Here is a 21,080-nt window from a genome sequence, read left to right as displayed (position 1 = left end):
TCATGACTACTTTTACTTTTATTACTTCCATTTGGCTGATATACTTCCATACTTAAAGTAAGTGTAGTTATGAATACAGGAATTTTACTCTTAATTAAATACATTTCCAACTGCCATATGCTACATTTACTTGAGTAAAGGTCCTAAGTACATCTTCCACCACAGGGACATTGCTACATGTGCACAACCTTGACCCTCAAACAAAGAAGCAAATTCTAAAAACACGACAAAAAACAGTATGGAAGTATGGACTTTTAACCTCCTCACCCATGCTGCATAAGCAGTAATGGCCCCGCAGCGGAGGATGTCTCAGGCCCTTTACTCAAGTAAGTGTAGCATGTTAAAGTTACAGTGAAGTCAGTCCCTCAGTCATAGAGGAGACTAAAATGTCTTGAAAGTTCTCAATCTTTCCACCACATCTTTATTATTTTGTAAGAATTACAAAGGGGTTCAAGGTTGTGTTGTTTATCCAGTGAGTGAAACACATTTAATTTGTCACAGTTGCAATTCAAACCAGATCATATCACCAGGTACCTTTTATAGTACAGTAATATAAGGACTCTGTTTCATATTCAAAGGTCACTGACTTCATCATAACACACATCATATAACCTATCAGAAAAAACAGGCACAGAAAAAAATCTATGGATTTTCTAAAGATTTTTCTGGGACATCTGGGATTGTTACAATAAATGGACTGAGAGGTTCCAGACCAGTATGCATTTGTGATTTGCTGTGGTGATGTCAGGATAGTGCACTATGGGGAAATGCACCAATAAATATGAGTGACTTTTGAACTCACAGCTACTGTATTATTATATGGTTTTATTATCCAAAGTACCCTGGCCTTTGATCTGATCATTTGTTTTCGGTTTCTCTTATAAATCAGTAAAGGTCAGGTCTTTAAAACTTTAACAAATGGCTGCTCTCCAAGTTTCACTTTACCAGCCAGACCCCAGTGTTTCTGACACCACAGGTGAATCCTCCTCACTCAGCTACTTGCCAACATTTAACCCAAAGCATGTGCATGGTGATTGAGGAGCTCACATGGTGAGAGCTTTAGTGGCTATAGGGTTGGTTTACTAAGCATACATGCTCTTATACATCTTATACATCAAGATCCCAGAACAGTTCTATGAGTTTACAGAAACAAAGTAACAAGAACTCAGACACATTAAATCAAGTCCTTCAAAAGACACAACTACAAAATAATAACACACATCTGCTGACACACACAGAAACATTCTCTGGAGTGACGCCTCTATCAGCAGGACATCATTTGTATGTGCCATCCAAAACTGTTACAAATTACTGTTTGAACAATAAACCATTTTCATGATGTGGCAAAACAATGGTTACGGTTTGGGCACAAAGACAACGTGGAAAGGTTATGGTTTGGGTTGGAATAATTACTTTGTTGAGGGAAGTACATACTGTAGTTTGGATTAAAATGACTTCTTGGTAAAGGGTAAGGGACCTTTGTAGTCATGGTTACAATAGTAACCACTTGGTCAAGGTGTGTCAGCAGTGGTTGTCGTGGTTAAAAGAGCAACCGTTGACTGTCACCAGGAAATAGGAAACTGGTGTCCTGAAGAGAAGTTCAATATTGTGTTGATCCATCCATTCACCCATCTCCACCTCTACACAGATTCTGTTACTCTATAATACCATCTTCTGACGTCTCTCTTCCAGACATTTAGAATGGATGCTAGAAGGCTTTGCTACTTGAACTTGAACACTTGCTGAAACAAATGGTGCTGTGTTTTTGTGTGTGTGTAAGGTCTTCCTTTTTAACGTGAACAAATTGTCCTCTATGGAAGGCTGCAGCATTTGAACAATGTATTCAATCAGTATGAACTTTTCACCTCCTCTCCCCTGCTGCATATGCAGTAATGGCCCTGTGGTGGAAGATATACTCAGGCACTTTACTCATGCACGTAAGTGTAGCATTTTAAAGTTACAGTGAAGTCAGGCCCTCATTCCTAGAAAAGACTACGAGTGGGTAGTATCGCGATAATTCTCATGGTGATGTTGTATCGATACACAGGTGCCAAGTATCGAAAGAGATGGAGGCACCAGACAAAAAAATCAGAAATGCACTGTTGGCATTAAATTAAATGTCTGAGCTGATTTTAGATTTTGTAACACGGAAGAAAACAAGGAATGGATATAACACATGCCATTTGCAAGCAGTGTCATAGGAGAATAAAATACTCTGGTAATACTACAAACATGAGGGCTCACTTCACACTCCACCATCCAGAGATAGCATTAGCTGCTGATGGCCAAGCTAACACCCCGCCAAAAGGAGCACTGGACACACTTAGCTCGACAAAACTACCATCCAACTCTAGAAATCTGAGAAAATGAGACAGTCTATCACCTACTTCATGTGCAAAGATCTGCATCTATACAGCATTGTTGGAAAGGAAGGCTTTTGTTACATGCTAAAAACACTGGAACCCTGGTACAGCAGGAAGGGTGGCATTGACATGTGACGCCTGGACTTTAAGGTCAGTGGAATTATGTGTGACTATAATGGCACATTATCTCACAGAGGACTGGCGACTGCTGTCTCACGTCCTCCAAACTAGAGCAGTGCACGAAAGTCACACTGGAGCAAACATTGCAGACCTCCTGCAAAATGCAGCACAAGAATGGGGGATTGTGGTTGTAACAGACAATGCTGCAAACATGGGTGTTGCCATTTAGTTAGTGGGCTACCTGCATGCTTAATTTGGCCTCACATAGGGCATTAAATCTGCTAACAGTTCAGTTTGTCATGTGTCTGCAGAATTTATGACAGGTTTTATGACTGTGTTGGTCCGCTTTGCATCACATTTTGCTGCAGTAAAAATCACTAAGTCAGATGAACAGACTGATAACTGTATTTTATGAAGTACAACTGATGCTGACAAAGATTTCCTTCTTTTCTGATTATACCATGTGTGTTACGATAAAGTCTGTGACCTCGTAATGCGTAGCAACCTTTGAAAACAGAACAGAGCCCAGTTGTGTTATCAAAAGTACGGGGCCATTACTGCTTATGCAGCAGAGGTTAGGAGGTGAAAAGTCCATAGTGACTGATCATATTGTTCAGTTGCTGGAGCCATACATTTCCTTTTCTTTTCTTTTTTTTTTAACTTAATTTTTATTTTTGAAATGCAGTGTGAACACATCCTTTGTCACTGCCAATCAATATATAGTCAGTGAGAGAAAAAACTTACAGAGGTAAATAAGTAAATGAGACCAATACATAAATAGAAATAATAAAAAACAATTAAATAAAAAGAGCAACACCCATGTATAAAGATGAAAGGTTGTAAAAAATAATCTTGTCTCATCCCCTCATCTTCATTTCTATTGACTATTTCCAAAGGATGGCTATAAAAAGGGATATAACAACTGTAGCAACTACTAACTATTTACAGCCAGAGAGGTAGAGATATAGAATGAGATAAAACACAGTAAGTAAAATGCTTGCGGCAGTTTAGCTTTTCAGATTGCACATTACTATGCAATATCTAGACAAATCACACAATTGAGAAAACAGTTTAGGATGTTCCTTCAAGTGGTTATCTTAACAAAGTCAGGCCTTAAAAGTTTAACATAATGCACTTTTCTACTTCAGGGGGGATATAGCCTAAAAATAGAACTTTAAAATCGGTATATGGATATTAAAGATGAATTGTATTGCCCTATGTATTTCTTTCCAATAATTCTGTATTTTTTGGCATTCTCAAAACACATGGTAGGGGTTTGCAGTTGACAGCCACAGTTCCTCCAGCACTGAGCACTACTATTGTCATAGTGTGCTGTCATGAGAGGAGTGATAAAAAAAATCGAACTACATTTTTCCAGCAGAATTCTTTCCATGCATGAGATTTGGTGCTTTTCCATTGAAATACACATATATCTTGCCATTCTTCATCTGTTATTGACAGGTCTCCTTCCTTTTCCTATCTGACCGTAGTATATTTTGCCGAATAGACTTTTAGGCAGTGGAGAGATTTAGAGAGCTGGGAGATGATCCCTCTTTTACTATCTGATTAATATGCATTTATAAATAGCTGAATGAAGGGTGTGCTGGCTTCTCTAAAATCCTTCTTTTTGATTTTTTTAGGTGTAAATATTTCTTAATTGGAGATATCTATAAAAATCCTGCTTTTCTAATGAAAAGGTCTGGAAGGACATAATTTCATCTGTCTGAATAATACTAGATAGGGATGTAATGCCTTTTTTTAATCCAAATCTTAAATCCACCATCCAGCAAAATTGGTGTAAAATCAGAGTCATATGCACACCAACTCAGGATCTTAATATCTTCCTCCAGTTTCAATCTTTTTTATTACATCTTTACTACATCTGTGCTGAGATATAGTAATTTTTCAGAGATAGTAAGCCCTAGCCTCCATTTTCTTTGGTAGTTGTAATGATTTGTACTGTACTCGGGGTCTCGTACCTTGCCATATAAATCTTGATATCATTTTGTCCCACTCTATGAATTAGTTTTGGGTGATTGTAATTGGGAGAGTTTGAAAAAGATACAGAACTCTTAACAGAACATTGATTTTAATTGTTTCAATTCTTGCACTTAAGCTCAAGAAAGGTATAAGATTCCACCTTACAAGTTCTTCTTTGATTTTTTTTTGTGACAGAGGGTCATAATTTTTCTCAAATATTCTTGAGAGGTCTTTAGGCAAGATTACACCCAGGTATTTGAAAGATTTTGTTTACTTCATTTCAATGGATATGCATTCTTGAGTTTTTCAGATGGACTTATGCTGTATATAAGAGTTTCTGTTATATCTAAGTTCAGTTCGTAACCTGATAGTGGACCTATAATTTTAAGAGAATTCATAACTTCGGGTAGAGATAGTTCAGGGTTTTTTAAGTATAAAAGAACATCATCTGCATAACAGGCTATTTTATGTTCCACTCCATTCATTTCAGTGCTAGTGGCTCAAGAAACAGTGCAAAAATAAGTGGAGACCAAGCGCAACCTTGTCTTACTCCTCTTTCTGGTATTAAGGGTTTTGATAAGAGCCCATTAATTTTAATTTTGGCTGTGGGGTTGTCATAAATAGCCTTAATACTATTTATTACTGGTTCACTAAAACCAGATTTATGTAGAACCTTGTATATTGCCAGCTTACAGAATCAAAAGCTGTTTCCGCGTCTAAGCTTAGTATTATGGCTTTTTCCTTTTGTGGTTGTATGTGATCCATGATATGCAGAGTTCGCCTTATATTATCCTGTGTTTGACGCATGTGTATGAATCCTGTCTGGTCATTTTTAATTAAGTTGTGGAGGAATTTCTCCATCCTTTTAGCCATTATAGATGTATATACACGGTATTCCACATTAAGGATAAAAAAAGGTCTATATGACCCACATTCAGTCTTTTCTTTTCCTTATTTCAGTATAAGAGCAATAATAGCCTCTTTCCAGGTATGAGGGATCTCAGCTTTTTTAAACTCCCAGTTGCAAGTGGTCAGTAGCATAGATGTAAGTTCCTTTCCAAAAGCTTTATACCAAAGCCATACATATCTAGAGGTGACTATTAGTTCATGCTGAAAAAAACAAGACCTTCCTCATAGAAAAAAAACAAACAAACAACAGAGCACCATTTGTTTTAGCAATGTCCAGAAATGTTCATGTTCAAGTAACAAAGCCTCTAGCATTCATTCTAAATGTCTGGACTGAAGAAAGAAGTCAGAAAATGGTATTATAGAGTATCAGAGTCTGTGTAGAGGTTGAGGTGGGTGAATGGATGGATTCTTTTATCCATGACTACCACTATTCACAAACCTTAACCAAGTGGTCACTATTATAACCATGTCTACAAAGTTCCCTACCTTTTAGCAAGTAAGCATTTTAATCCAGGTTTATTGTTCAAACAGTAATTTGTAACAGTTTTGGATGGCACATACAAATGATGTCCTGCTGATAGAGGCGTCACTCCAGAGAATGTTTCTGTGTGTGTCAGCAGATGTTATTTTGTAGTTGTGTCTTTTGAAGGACTTGATTTAATGTGTCTGAGTTCTTGTTACTTTGTTTCTGTAAACTCATAGAACTGTTCTGGGATCTTGATGTATAAGATGTATAAGAGCATGTATGCTTAGTAAACCAACCCTATAGCCACTAAGCTCTCACCATGTGAGCTCCTCAATCACCATGCACATGCTTTGGGTTAAATGTTGGCAAGTAGCTGAGTGAGGAGGATTCACCTGTGGTGTCAGAAACACTGGGGTCTGGCTGGTAAAGTGAAACTTGGAGAGCAGCCATTTGTTAAAGTTTTAAAGACCTGACCTTTACTGATTTATAAGAGAAACCGAAAACAAATGATCAGATCAAAGGCCAGGGTACTTTGGATAATAAAACCATATAATAATACAGTAGCTGTGAGTTCAAAAGTCACTCATATTTATTGGTGCATTTCCCCATAGTGCACTATCCTGACATCACCACAGCAAATCACAAATGCATACTGGTCTGGAACCTCTCAGTCCATTTATTGTAACAATCCCAGATGTCCCAGAAAAATCTTTAGAAAATCCATAGATTTTTTTCTGTGCCTGTTTTTTCTGATAGGTTATATGATGTGTGTTATGATGAAGTCAGTGACCTTTGAATATGAAACAGAGTCCTTATATTACTGTACTATAAAAGGTACCTGGTGATATGATCTGGTTTGAATTGCAACTGTGACAAATTAAATGTGTTTCACTCACTGGATAAACAACACAACCTTGAACCCCTTTGTAATTCTTACAAAATAATAAAGATGTGGTGGAAAGATTGAGAACTTTCAAGACATTTTAGTCTCCTCTATGACTGAGGGACTGACTTCACTGTAACTTTAACATGCTACACTTACTTGAGTAAAGGGCCTGAGACATCCTCCGCTGCGGGGCCTTTACTGCTTATGCAGCATGGGTGAGGAGGTTAAAAGTCCATACTGACTGAATACATGTTTAGTTGCCGGAGCCATACATTTCCAGAGATGAATATTAGTTCATGCTAATTGGTCTCCACAGGACACCAATATTAGTTTCCTATTTCCTACTGACGGCTAGAATTGGTTTCTTTTAACCATGACCACCATTGTTCACACGCCCAAACCAAGTGGTTACTATTGTGAGCATGACTACAAAGATCCCCTACCCTTTATGCAAAGTATTCATTTTAATTCAAGCTATTGTACTTTCTAGTACAACCCAAATCTGGATCTTTCCCTAAACCTAACCAAGTTGACTTTGTGCCCAAGCCTTAACTATAGTGTTAAGTTAATAATTAAACATTTCATTATACAATTATAGTGTGCTATAAATTACTCATATATTTATTGGTGCATGTCCTTACAATCTAATCATGCAGTCCTATAAAGTAAAATTCTACTTTACACAGATGGAAGATCAACAACAATATCACTTTCAGAAAAGTGTGAGGACTGCCAACTACTCCAGAAGGCCAACAGAAGTATCACTAACAATGAGGATATCTGCAGGCTGTTGGATGAGCTGAGGAAGAAGGATACTCTTTTATCCAGCTTTGACACCACTTCCGCCCAGGCTAAGAAGATAGCAGTGATGAACTACACTACAGCTTACACCATACTGTGGGACACAGCGGCCCAGTTGCATCCCAAAGTTATCCATGTAAGATCTAATGACATCAGCCAGCAACAGTCAGAAATCCCGCGTGCTGACTACAGAGTGCTCTTTTCGGCACCAAAGAACACTGGGAAAAGATTCCTGATATCTGTCCCAGTCCTGTTCTTGGTTTGGACTGTAATCGTTTCTCCTGCCTGCTGTTATTACACACTTGGTTGACAGGAGAATGCAACTTGCCCAATCTGAAATTTGAGTTCATTGACAACTTTGATCTGTTCTGGAACCATAGTAATCTTTTCTGCTCTGAGGGACATCATCCAAACATACAGGCAGACAAGCAGCTCTCTGCAAAAATTGACTATTCACTAGTAAAGTTCCTGTCAGTCAGCCTGAGACGGTCCATGCCACCATGAGGTAAACCACAATCACACTCACAACAGTATTCACTGCGACCCCAAACAAACTAACAGACCAACTTTTACAAGTGGCAACACTGCAAAATTTATCCATGTTCATTCCTTAGCTTTGATGGGGCTTGGACTGTCAAACTCTCTCATAGCTGATAAATTATCAGCTCACATCCCAGTCCACTTAAGCCCATGACACTGCAATCTCAGGTCTAAAATACAGTGATCAGTAAAGTTTGATAACCTTATTAAAATACCAGCTGTAAATCTGTAATTTTCTCTTCCAACCAATGCTACCTCTAAGGAGCATGTTACTCACCCTTCAGATTTCATGGGCTTTGCTTTTTTACAAGTAAATATATGAAGTTTGCTTCCAAAACTGGATTCTGTTAATGTTAAAGCAAATGAAACAGCTCCTGATATTTGCATACCAACAGAAACCTGACTCAACAACAAAACCCCGTAAAATCTTCATTAATTGAAATCATTCTGACAAGCAAACCCTACATTTACTCTAGATATCAGATATCAGTGACCACTGCCCGGCAGTCTGTGTCAAAGGCATTCCACACATGAAAACACAGCCAAAATTGATCAGAAGAAGAAATTTCAAATATTTTAAAGAGCAAATTTCCTCCTACAAAGAAACAACTTGCTCTATTCAAGACCCAGATTTAGCCCTAAATTATTTTTCCAGTATCTTCACTCGTATTGCTGATAATCATGCTCCTTACAAAACACATTGAATGAAATATAGATCCAATCCCTGGTTCTCTTCTGAACTTACTTTAGCTATACACAATAGAAACAAATTCTGGTCCATTGCAAGAGCTTCGGACAACAGTGCTGACGGGCAAAACTTCAGACAACAGAGAAACCTTTTTAAGAAAAGCAAAATGCAGCTATTATCTATCTACCTTTTCAAATTGTAAGAGTAATGGAACAGCATTCTGGAAACAAGTAAGATTCCTGAGGGGCAAGTTGTCCACACTGCTCCACCAGAAGTTAAAAGCCTGGGTGGACCAATTGTAAATAAAATTGTTGAAGCATTTTACAACCATTTTATTGCAGCATGTGACATGTTTGTAAATAATAATGGCGCTGATAATAATAGTAATAGTAATAAAAGTAATAATTTTAATTATAATCAACAACACTTACTACTACTATCAACAACAATAATAATAATAATAATAATAATGATGGAGCTACCGCTTTGCTTTGGTCCAAAATAAATGTCTCTCTTCTTTTTTTTGGCACTTTTGGCAGCACCTTTCCAAGTGCACTGTACTGATTATGATAGCGCCACCACATCAGCCTGATGCTCCAATTGCAGTAACAGATGACAGAGTGCAGTGCTTTTTAGAAAGTTGTGTTTTCCATTGTGACACCCGTCAGAGTTTTGCTGGGAGCCGGCAAAATGTGACGGAGGCGGCCTCTTTGCAGGACAACTCTGTTACATGATGCATTTGTTTATTCATTAAACCTTTATTTTCATATGGTTGGTTGACTGAGAATGCATGCTTTTTTTATACATCAAGATCCCCTCACAGTTATGTGATATTACAGAAAAAAAGGTAATAAGGGCTCACAGACACCCTGCTAAAACAGAGACCAGACGGCATTGCAGGCTCTGTGAAAGCAGTCACGTGCAGGCACATGAGAACATCTCAAACATCAATCAGTCTTTGCCAAACTCATCATGAAACCATGGTCCACTACAAGAAATATCAAGAAATTAGGGCCATAACTTACCCATCTGATCTATCTATCTGATATCAGTGTTTTCAGCAGTTTAGACCATGGGCGTCACCTGCCCTGGGCATTCAGGGCTGTACCCTTGAAGATTTTTTTCTATAGCCCTGAACAGTTCTCCATTTTCAGCGGTTCACTGTGACTGAATTGAAGAGGATGCTAGTGTTGTAAGTCTGTATCTTCAATGGAGGGAGACAAAACCAGAGCAGTAGGCCTACGGTGGCCACAAAGATGTTACATAGTAGAACCCATTGGCCTTCCAAACTGGGAGAGCATACTGTACTTCAGGGGCTGTCATTGGGTGAAAAATACACAGAGAGCTTGTGGACACTTTTATTCTGTAGCTAGCAAGGTAATAAAAACAAACATCCCAATATGTCTGTAAACCAAGCTGAGAAACGTCCGTTTATATCTTTAGAACTGTGGTCCGTTTGACAAACATAGCATACAGTTAGCACTGGACTTAATGAGACAATATTCGCAACTTGAATTTTTGTTTTCATCAGTGGACTCTTATAGACTAAATAACTATAAATAGTCAAGGAATGGACACATATTGGAATTTTATGATAGTATCAAAGGAGTCAGTACTTTTTTTTCATCTCTCTTGTTTACTGCACCAGTAAATTTGAATGAATTATACTTTAAACCCTGGTAGAACTGTTTCAGGTAAAGGCTCTGATAAGGGAAACATTCCGCCTCTGTCGCAGCTTTGACCAGCATGTGAAGCTAACTGAGAAATGCTTGAAGTGGTTAAGGTTGAGAGTCGAGAGCCATCACTTTTAAAGCTGTGTTCCACTGAAGCTCTCACCATACAAAATCCTCAATCATCATGCAAATGCTTTAAACTCAAATGTTAGCAAGAAGCTATGTGAGTGCTCACTGAAGGTTCATCTCTGGTGTCAAAAACTCTTGAGTCTGGGTGGTAGCCCGTTTATTGATGGTATAAAGACCTGACCTTTATCTTTAACTTTAACAGTTTGTTGGATGTTGAATGTCAATTCTTAAATAGCTCAGTTTTCTGCATATTTTGTTGGTGTTAGCTTTGTGTACACATTACCTATTAAAAATCAGTAAGTACCATTACAAAAATAGATACTGAGAGCAAAAATGGTTCAGACACATTTATAGAACTGATCTGAGTATGTAATGGTAAATGGACCTGCATTTGTATAGCGTTTTTCTAGTCATCCAACCACTCAAAGTGCTTTTTACACTACGAGTCACATTCACCCATTCACACACTGGTGACTGAGACTACCATACAAGGTGCCACCTGCTACTCAGTTTGTTTTGTCTTTTTAAATTTTAAGTCACTCACACAGCGATGGAACAGCCATCGGGAGCAATTTGGGGTTCAACATCTTGCTCAAGGATACTTCGGCATGCCGGAGTATGCCAGGGATCGAACCACTGATCTTCCAATTGGTGGACAACCCACTCTACCTTGAGCCACAGCCGAACATAATAATTCTGTGACTTTCTCCTCTAATAGGTGTGTCAATTTTTTATACTTAATATTTTATTGCTTTTTCATAAACATTGCATGCATACAAAAGAGAAAAAAAAGAAAAGCTCTGGATGGGCCTGTTTCACACAACCCAATGTCGGAAAGGGGACTGCTAGATGGAAAAATCCACTTACCAAGCATATTTTCTACCAGACAAAATAATGGTAGCAAGCAGCAGACAGGTGGCAAGTGATAGTTTAGTTCATTTGGAACATGCATATTTTACTTGCCAAATAATGGATACTGGATATGAGTTTAGTATTTTATCATTTAAAAATGCTGCAGTAAAACAACATGAAAATGATAATAGACATACTTGGTGACATGTTGAACAAGAATATTACAGGGTTTGCTGATAACAACTTGATTTGATCTTAATATAATTTAGTTTCTGATTAATTTTAAAGTCTGCCTATGTATAAATAAATGTGATAAAATTAGGATTTTAGAATCTAAGTATTAAAAATGATGTAGTGAAAGAACAAGAAAGTAATGACAGATGTATTTCAACAAAGGAAAACAAGGGGAAAAAATAGAAACTCCTTTATAGAAACCTTTTAAACAACCGTCAAGGCCATTCAAATATAGGTTACTGAGTTCACAAGGTGCACTTAAAAGTGCCACGGTTGGCACCAACATGCTTTGCCAGACAAAGCAATGTAGATATCAGTTTGTGTCCCTGTTGCTGTAAGTGTCAATCTTGTTTCTGACAAAGACAAACAGCTGAAAACAGTTAATGACACCAAAATGCGGTAAAGACCCTCATCATAGTTTTTACATGACTATTTTGGTACTAACATTTACCCACCAGTGTGGCAGGGAGCCTTTGGAGATTTACTCACCAAACAGAAAATCTACCCAAATTTGGTGCTTGTCGGGTGTTAATTTTCAGACACTGGCACAATCTGTTCCTTCCTGTGACATATTCAGTGGTTCAGTTTCTTATCTTGTCACTGACATACAAACATTGTCCGTTTCTCCGATTTCTCTCGACATCTCTCCTCTTGAGCTCTTATCCTCTCAGTTACCAGTTCCATATCATATATTTTAATCACCATTTTTAGCCCTTCATTTTGTGTTGGTGGTTCTGCTTTGTACCATCTCTTCGTGATGGCCTTTTCACACATTGGCAACAAGATTTTAAGTAGATAATCTGTCTTCTCTTAACACATTTCCTCCTGTCATATTACCAAAGTACAATACTGTATGTGAGCTGGGTATATCACAGCCCACCTTTATGATATCCATATAAACATTTTCCCAAAACCATATAATTTCAGAAAAAAGCCAAAATACATGGGGATGTACATTTACTGCCCCACATCTTCTCCAACATATTTGTGCTATAGAAAAGTATTTGTGCTTAATTTGGGGTCTAGTAATAAATATAATTATATTCTGATATAGGGCTCTTTTCAAGTACATGAGGATGTAGACTGTTGTGTTCACCAAATATGCAGCCATTTATCATTTGTAATCTTAACACCTAGTACTTTTTCCCATTTCAGCTTTTCATAGTGTATTTCCATTTCTCTCTTATAGATGTTGATTGTTGTTGTTGTTGTTGTTGTTGTAATTTTATATTTCATTGAATTCTACATTCCAATTATGATTTGATTAACTCCATTTTGATCAAAATACACATTGTGATTTATTTCTCTGCCATAAAAGTTTATTATTAGCAAATATCTGAAGAAGTCCTGGTTGTTTAACATATAGTTTTGTTTCAGCTCCTGGAAACTCGTAACATCTCCAACTTTAATTATGCATGCATAATGTTGTTATAATACCTCTTGGAATCCATTGTTTGAACCTCTGAGGCCAGATGCATAAACCTTTGTGTAGACTCATGACTAAAACTGTGTATATGTACAATGACAGAAATGTGCATACACATTCTTTTCAGATTTATAAAGCCGTGACTGATTCTGTTTTATAAATGTCTGTCATTGTGGCGCTGGGCGCACAAGCATGAGCCTTATACCCACAACAACAGTACACTATAAATAGGTGTAGAAACGCCCTTAAATATTTGCATATAGATACTTGTGCCTTTAAATTTATCGCTCATAATTAATTTAAGATTAACTTTATAAATGTGTCTTTGATTGACATTTTACAGAAAAAAATGTTAGATGTAAAAATAACACATCTCTCAGTTGGTGTTTAATCTCCCACAACTATCTCAGAGGATCACCGAAACCCTTATAGGCCTGTAATGCAGGGTATAATGACATGACAACATACAACAGCCTTTGGGGGATATTTTTACTTGTGGTACACTGGCAGAATGGGAGCAGTGTGGATCAGTGTAAGTGAATGATAAATGAAAAACATGAAGAGTTTATTTCAGGTGGCAACGTGTTACATGACATTGTAAATATAATAGTACTACCCGAAATTATGTTGGTATTACTATGTTACTGCTAAAATGTAATATTTTAGCCCCAACACTGGTACTGTATAAGGGCTGATCATTGCTCTGTTATTGTAAGTTTTTGGTATGTCTTGGTATGTATGTGTTGTGCCAAAAGCTTCTCAGATCTCATGTGTTCTGTAATAAACTAATATTCAAGTAAAATTGTGGCTCATCGTGTTTTTATATTACTCATCAACATGAAGATTGCCAAAGAGTTTGAGTTTTTATTACATCACCTTTTAACACAATGATCGCTCGACAGATAAGATAAGATAAGATAAGATAAGATAAGATAAGACATACTTTACTGTCCCGAAGGAAATTTGTTTTGGGCTAAACGTGCCAGATACAGCTGCAACAATACATACAAGACACTAACATATACAGAACACAGTGACCAGTTACAGGCAGTGAAGGTAAGTGTACAGAGGTAGTTATGTATTGCACAGTGTCCCATATTGCACAGTATCAGGAACTGCACATGGTATAAGTAATACAAATAAATGAATAAAAGACTGGATAAAAAAGAATAAAACACAATTAGGGGATAGATTGAATAGAGAACACAATAATAACCAGCAATAAAATAATCTATAAAACCTAAAATCAGGGAATCAATGATACAAAGAGGTACTTCAGGGTTAGAAGAAAGATGAAATGTAGATTAAGAATGCGAATTAGGGCAATGTCTAGAATTGTTTAGAAGAGTTATGGATGACGGGACGGGACAGGGCCACTGTGAAGTCCCTTCTTTATGCTGCCATTATTTTTTCTTTACCAGTGCTCAGGAACCAAAAGAGGCAGGACAGGCATGATGTGTAACACAACAGAGTTGGCCTCTAGTGTAACGTATTACAAGGGCGTCTGCAGCACTCTATAAACAATAGCAATGCCATAACATGGCAATAACAATAATTTACTGTGCCTGGTTTCATCCTCGTCGGCTAGTCTCATCCTCTGCTTGGGAGGTAAGGAGCTCCTGGACCTCATTATTTGACCAATTTGTGGACATTTTCGGTCACCGATCTTCTTTTCTAAGTTAGCTGCTAACTACTATAAACTGCTTTTACAGCCCAGTTCAGACCAAAGATTCATTGCAGAGAAAAGTTGCAGCAGTGTGAATTGGCCGGTCTGAGCTCGACTCAAGGTGGCTGATGGTGTCACCTGCAACTCAGCTAGTCAAATTGACAGCAGCCGGTTTTAGAATGTAACTCGTCATCTTTTCCACAGCCAATCGGTTTGAAATAAAGTCTGCTGGTTAAGTCAAAATGACCACGGACGGCCTGTTCGCTGGCTGCGGCAAGTGGTCCGTCACCGCTGAGCCCTCTTTTCTGTACTCACATGTTTTGGTGTTGGATGTTGGGTCGCTGCTGCTACTCACTGTATGTGCCAATCCCCCCGCCCCCCATATTTTAAGAAGTTACAAATTATATTTAGCCACAAAATAAGTCTGAAAAGCTGGAAATCATAATGTAAGTAGAGAAAGTCACTCTGTCTCATCTAGTTGCATTAGTGTGAACTGGCAGGTTTGTTGAACGCTGCAGAATGGTGCATTGCAAGTAGTTGCCTGTTTGTTCAACAATGTCTGAACAATTTAATCTTGCTGCTGCCCAGAACATCATACTTGTTCCGTCCATGGTCCCGTCCTACCAACTGTCCCTTTTACACAGACACAGACATTCAACACTGTTACTACCTCTGACATTTCATGATCTACCTTTTATAAAGAATCACAAGGCAGAGATTGCAGCTACATCCCATTTAGGTGAGCTATTTCCAGGGTCCTGGTATTGTGCGTGCTGGCTCACTATCACTGCTCACTGGGACACTGGGTCAACCAAATCTCCACTGGGAAAATTCTTTTCACCTGTGCTTTTCCTGCTATGATAAGTCAAAATGTCTGCCACCATTTACCGTAAAAGCTGATGGTATATTTAAGACAATGCTAAATGGATGATATCTGTAACTTATATAATATCAACAGCAGTAAAAGTAATAATGTATATCTTAATTCATATGACAGTATCTTGAAAAAATGACAATCTGATTTTTAGTTTGATCTTTAAGATTTTTTTTCCACCTTTATTTATAGAATAAAACATCAATCAAGTCATTTTGCAACAAGTTATAAACAAACATTATTCAATGAAGTTTTGACATACCAATCCACCATGATTATACATATTATAAAAATCAAGAACAGACAAGACAAGAAATTGTACTTCTACTTCACAGTCTGTATTTTGTTTAAATTGTTTATGTTTAAAACTCCTTTTTATTTATTGCTGAGAGCAAATGAAAATAACACCTTGATCTATACTGTAAGTGTGTGTGTGTGTGTTAAAGGGTTTTAATATATGACATATTTTCACACTTGGCACAGAAGCTGTGTTGTTTTGTCTGGATGGTGATGATGTGTTTTGGCTACTGATCTTGGTCATTTACTCTCTTGCAAGAATTATGAGGAAATGCATGATACGATCTATCAGTGAAGTAATAAAGCTATATTCGTTAGCACTTGTGCTTCCCTTGGACTTCTGTTTTGTCTGCACCTCTTTGTACATGGCATCTGTGTAGAATGTTGCCCCGTTTGCAGCATACATGTCATCAATTTTTTTGATCAGCTCTTCCACCTGTCTTCTGTCTTTCCTGGTGTTGTTAAAGACATGGAACCTTTGTCCACAGCTTTGGATGACTCGTCGAAGCTCTGGCTTGCCCTCAGTTACATACTGTTGTATGCTCATGTCTCCAAGATCATCACCTCTGGTGAACAGCACGATCATGTACTGATTAGCTTTTGGACCAAACAGTTTTTGCAGGGCTTCTACAGAGTTCTTCTCTTCCGTGGTGAATCGACCAACTTGGATGACCAGCAGGAACACATGAGGTCCAGGACATGAGACTTCGACACATTTCACAATTTCATTTTTGATGAAGTCCTTGGATTTCTTGGTATCCAGGATTCCCGGTGTGTCTACTACAGTAACCTCTCTCTTACCATAGAGTGTCACACCTTTCTTACAGGTCTCGGTCACTGACTCTGAACTTGGACGGGAATCAAAATGTTTTTCTCCAAGAATGGTGTTTCCAACAGCACTCTTGCCCACACCAGTTTTTCCAATCATCACGATTCTCAAATCAGGACCTGCAAAACAATTCATGACTTCTGTTTAAGCTGTCTTAAAGACTATCTCATTGGCTTAATGTACAAATACTTCAGTAAATATGAGCTCATTGTCATAGATTTTAAACACGATTAGTCATACATGGAGTAGATACAAACAAAAACTGTTGTTTTGAGTCTCACCAGAAACAGCTGAACCCATTTTCTCTCAGCAGCGTTGTCTCAACAAAGATGACAAAGATGAATGTTAAGGCTTTAAGGCCGTTGTTCATTTATATGGTGGCTACACAGCTGACACGCCTCACAGTATTTGCATAACAGGTCCATATAAAACAGGAAGACAGCAGCACAGTCTACAGACACCACACAGCCTGTCTGTACTTTGCTGCGCTGGATCCATGAACCATGTCTCACAGTAAGTTTTGCGGTAATAATTTTCTATCAAGCATGTTTGTTTTGCTCTCTCTGCTTTGCTTTAGTAAGACACCATTGAAGGAAACCTCTTTTGGATAATCGTGAAAATTTATCAAAATAGAATTTTTTTTTATTGCATGTATCAAGTTAAAAAGATGTTTCACTTGTTTTCACAGGTAAGATTTCAGTTGTTGTTCTGGGACGTGACGACTCTTTGAAAAAAGCCCTCGTAACCATCATCCTAGGAAAAGATTTATCTCAACTATCCCAAAGAAATTTTTTGAAAAATACTAAGATATATGAAAATGATAAATATGTGGTCACATGTACACCAGGCATGGACACATCATGTGAGGACATAAGAGAGCTATTTGCTATTAATCAACACCCTCACATGTCTTTGATGGTGGTAGAGGATGGGTTTTCAACAGAGGAGGTATGGCAACAGATAGAAATGCTGCACCGTATAACTGGAAGACCCACAGAGGAGTTCAGAGTGCTGCTGCCCCTCAAAAATAAACACCCAGATAAGTATCCATTCAAATGCTGCACACTGGGGGAGGTTTTCAACAAACTGAGTAAACTGACAGAAGGAAGACACCTGATGCCAACTGACAAGAGGTAAAGAAGGAGTGCACTGGTATATTTAATATTTATATAATGTAGTCTTCAGGGGGACTGTTGTATACTATTACATCAGAGATGTACTCTTTCTCTACATTATAGGCATGCTGACCATCTTGATTCAGATATGTCTGAGTCACACGTGTCCACACCACACACCCTGATGGAAATGACGGGTAAGCCACAATCTCTTGCAGCATGTTACTATCAGTCAATTGTAGTTTTTAGTGAAGGGTACTTTAAATAGAACCAAAAGGTTTTATCGCAACTTACAGAAACTCTTATTTGACCTTTTTATTCAGGTGGCAGAAATAGCACAGAGCACCTCACTGACCCCAAGACAAGTTTAAAAAGTGAGACTTGTGTTTTAAAGATGTGTCTGAACTTATAGTAAATTATTACAAAATCTGAAGTTATATTTAGTCATTATGTGTTTAATGCAAGCAATCATGCCTCTTTTAAAAAAAACTTACAGCAGCTGCTTGTAATTATGAAAGCAGGAAATTGTAAAGTTCTCTGAGGTTCTTTTTGTACTACATCAATACAGGAAACCACTCTGGCGCCAAAGTGAACTTTGTTCTGCTGGGAATGGCTGGTACCGGAAAGAGTGCAAGTGGGAACACAATCCTGGGAAAGAAACCGTTCACATCAAGAACCAGTTCAAATCAAGTCACCACAAAGTGCCAAGAGGCAGAAACTAGGATAGGTGGTAGACATGTTCGTGTCATTGATACTCCAGACATCTTTGATGATGACATTGAATCATCAGTTAAGAGCAAACATGTGAGAGAGTGCAAAGAGCTCTGTAAGGAGGAGCCTTGTGTTTACTTACTTGTGATGCATGTCAGCAGATTTACAGATGGTGAGAGAGACATACTGAAAAAGTTAGAAAAAGCTTTTGGCAACAAAGTTCAAGAACAAACAGTCATCCTGTTTACTCGTGGAGAAGATCTGAAGCGTGCAAAAATGACCTTTGAGGAATTTTTGGAAAGCTGCCAGCCTGATCTCAAGAAAATAGTTGAGAAGTGTGGCAGAAGGTGTGTTCTTTTTGAGAACAGTGACTCACGTTCACCTCAAGTGGAAGAGCTGATGAAGACAGTGAGCAGGATGTTCAAAGAGTTCAAAGAAACATCAGATCACACCAATAAAGGGTGGTTATGGAATCCCTTTGCTAAAAAGTGACATTGTGAAATGATTCAGTACCCCCTGAACCGGTTGATTATAGAGTTGTGAAGCATTTAATCAGGAATTGATGTCATTTTCATATCATGTTTGTTTGACAATTGTGCTTGGAATTTGTAAAAAAACAAACAAACAAACATAAGTCTCTACTCTCTATAAGAGCTCTGTTTCTCATTTTGTTATCGTTTGTAAACTGTGATGTCATGAACTCTACATTTATCAATAAAACACAGCTTTGTTGTAAATTCAGTGTCTCTGTGGTGTCACAGATTCTGTCAGACATGCTGACTTAAATACTTACACTTCTCAGGGCTTCACCTATGATAATATGATAAACAGGTACATGTATAGATCAAGAGCACAGAAGTGAAATGTCATCCTAAAGGCTGTGATGGAGCGGCCTTGTTTCACCAGAATAACTTAAAGATAAATTAAAGTTCAAAAGTTTAAAATGCAGGAAATCTATAACATCATGGTTCAATATTCAGTATCACTACTGACGAAAATCTTACATTTAGACAAAATCTGGTTTAAAAAATTTGAAACAAAAAAATGTGTGTCTCTACCCTTGTACTTTTTTATTCTTCTGTATGCTGTATTATGACACAGTCAGCCTCAACCAAACAGTAAACTAAAACTGGTGAAATATCACCATCTACTGGACATTTGACATACTAAGCTCCTCCAATGTACATTTGGGAATTAGTGTTCTACACTTGAATTGGATGAGTACTGACACAATTTTGTGTGCTTTCTTTGTCAGTGTCTTTGATTAATTAATATATATTAAAGTATATCTTATCTAAATGCTTTTAAAAGTCAGGGATGTTAAGAGGGCTGGTGTGACAGTTAAACTAAAGTGCTGTTCTATACACAGACAAGGTAGTGAAATGAAAATTGGTAGATTTGTCATAGCACCATTGAATTTTTGTTTTTTCAACCTAACAAAACTAATACCACGTTTTTTTTTTATCTGAGGGAGATGCAGATATTCTTACTCTTGTCTTTGTTTCACCCAGACTTACGAAGGAGGATTAGAGCCATGTTAAAGAAAGTGCAAAAAAATCTTAGATTTTTAAGACTAAAGTCGTAAATCTACAAGAATAAAGTCAAATTATTACAAGATTAAATTCGTAATTTTAGGAGAAAAGAGTCACAGTGTAAGACCAGAAAGTCAGGTAACATGGTATTTAAAGTGACAAATGTGTACAAACAGTGTCGGGGTCACAATAATATATGTTTTAGCATTAGCCTACTGAAATAATATAACTCGTTACCGACAAGCTTTCAGGTGACATTACTATTACAGATTACCACCCAAAAACTGTTTATTGTTTTCATTTTTCATTCATCCACACTGCTCCACTTCCACCAGTGCGCCAGCAGAAATAATATGTTTCCTGCAGGCTGTCAGTGTGTTTCCATCAGTGGCATAAGGTAGTTACAACGGGCCCCAGTGCACGCTATTATGAGGGGCCCTATTACTCCAGTAAGTTATATGAAGCACACACACAAACACACAGTTTAAGGTGAATATATATTTTAGCAACAGTGTGTCTTACTGCCGCTTTTACGTTGCATCCACTTGCAGATACTTGATATTGGACACATTAACATACATATTACACAGCAATTATCATTACATATCTGTATAAGACAAATCTACAAAAGAAAGTAGGAAATTGTTAGTTTAACTTGATAGTTTTTTATTGGTAAATTATAGTTTTTTAGAATGGCTTATGTAGAATAAGTGTATAATTTGTTATAGATTGACACTGTTTTACAAAACCAGAAAACCATGATGGAGATGGGTTTGCCTTATTTAGGGCATGTATGGAAAATAGCACCATTTTGGTGAGTTCTTCTTTGAACATGGGCGTATTTCCAGATGGCAGTCAGGTCCCTCCACCCCATGGGCCCCAGTGCAACCGCGCTGCCTGCACTGTCTATATTTATGCCCCTGGTTTCCATTCATATACCTACAATACATCCCATTCTGCTTTAGGTCCTAAGGCTGCCTGGAGACAAA

General features: G+C 37.7%; 2 protein-coding genes across 2 annotated transcripts; one reads left to right on the top strand and one right to left on the bottom strand.

Moving 5' to 3' along the window:
• Positions 1-15,965: 15,965 nt before the first annotated feature.
• Positions 15,966-16,868, bottom strand: LOC126398136 (GTPase IMAP family member 9-like). The gene has a single exon (XM_050057359.1). It carries the CDS (start codon positions 16,866-16,868, stop codon positions 16,149-16,151), a length of 720 nt encoding a protein of 239 aa, XP_049913316.1. The 3' UTR covers positions 15,966-16,148.
• Positions 16,869-17,211: 343 nt separating this feature from the next.
• Positions 17,212-19,130, top strand: LOC126397581 (GTPase IMAP family member 8-like). The gene is made up of 4 exons (XM_050056470.1): positions 17,212-17,246; positions 17,422-17,866; positions 17,972-18,045; positions 18,417-19,130. Exons 1-4 carry the CDS (start codon positions 17,237-17,239, stop codon positions 19,049-19,051), a joined length of 1,164 nt encoding a protein of 387 aa, XP_049912427.1. The 5' UTR covers positions 17,212-17,236; the 3' UTR covers positions 19,052-19,130.
• Positions 19,131-21,080: the final 1,950 nt, after the last annotated feature.

This window comes from Epinephelus moara, chromosome 11 (genome assembly GCF_006386435.1).
Source record: "Epinephelus moara isolate mb chromosome 11, YSFRI_EMoa_1.0, whole genome shotgun sequence".
Lineage (NCBI taxonomy): Eukaryota > Metazoa > Chordata > Actinopteri > Perciformes > Serranidae > Epinephelus > Epinephelus moara.
This window is presented reverse-complemented; position numbering and strand designations above follow the sequence as displayed.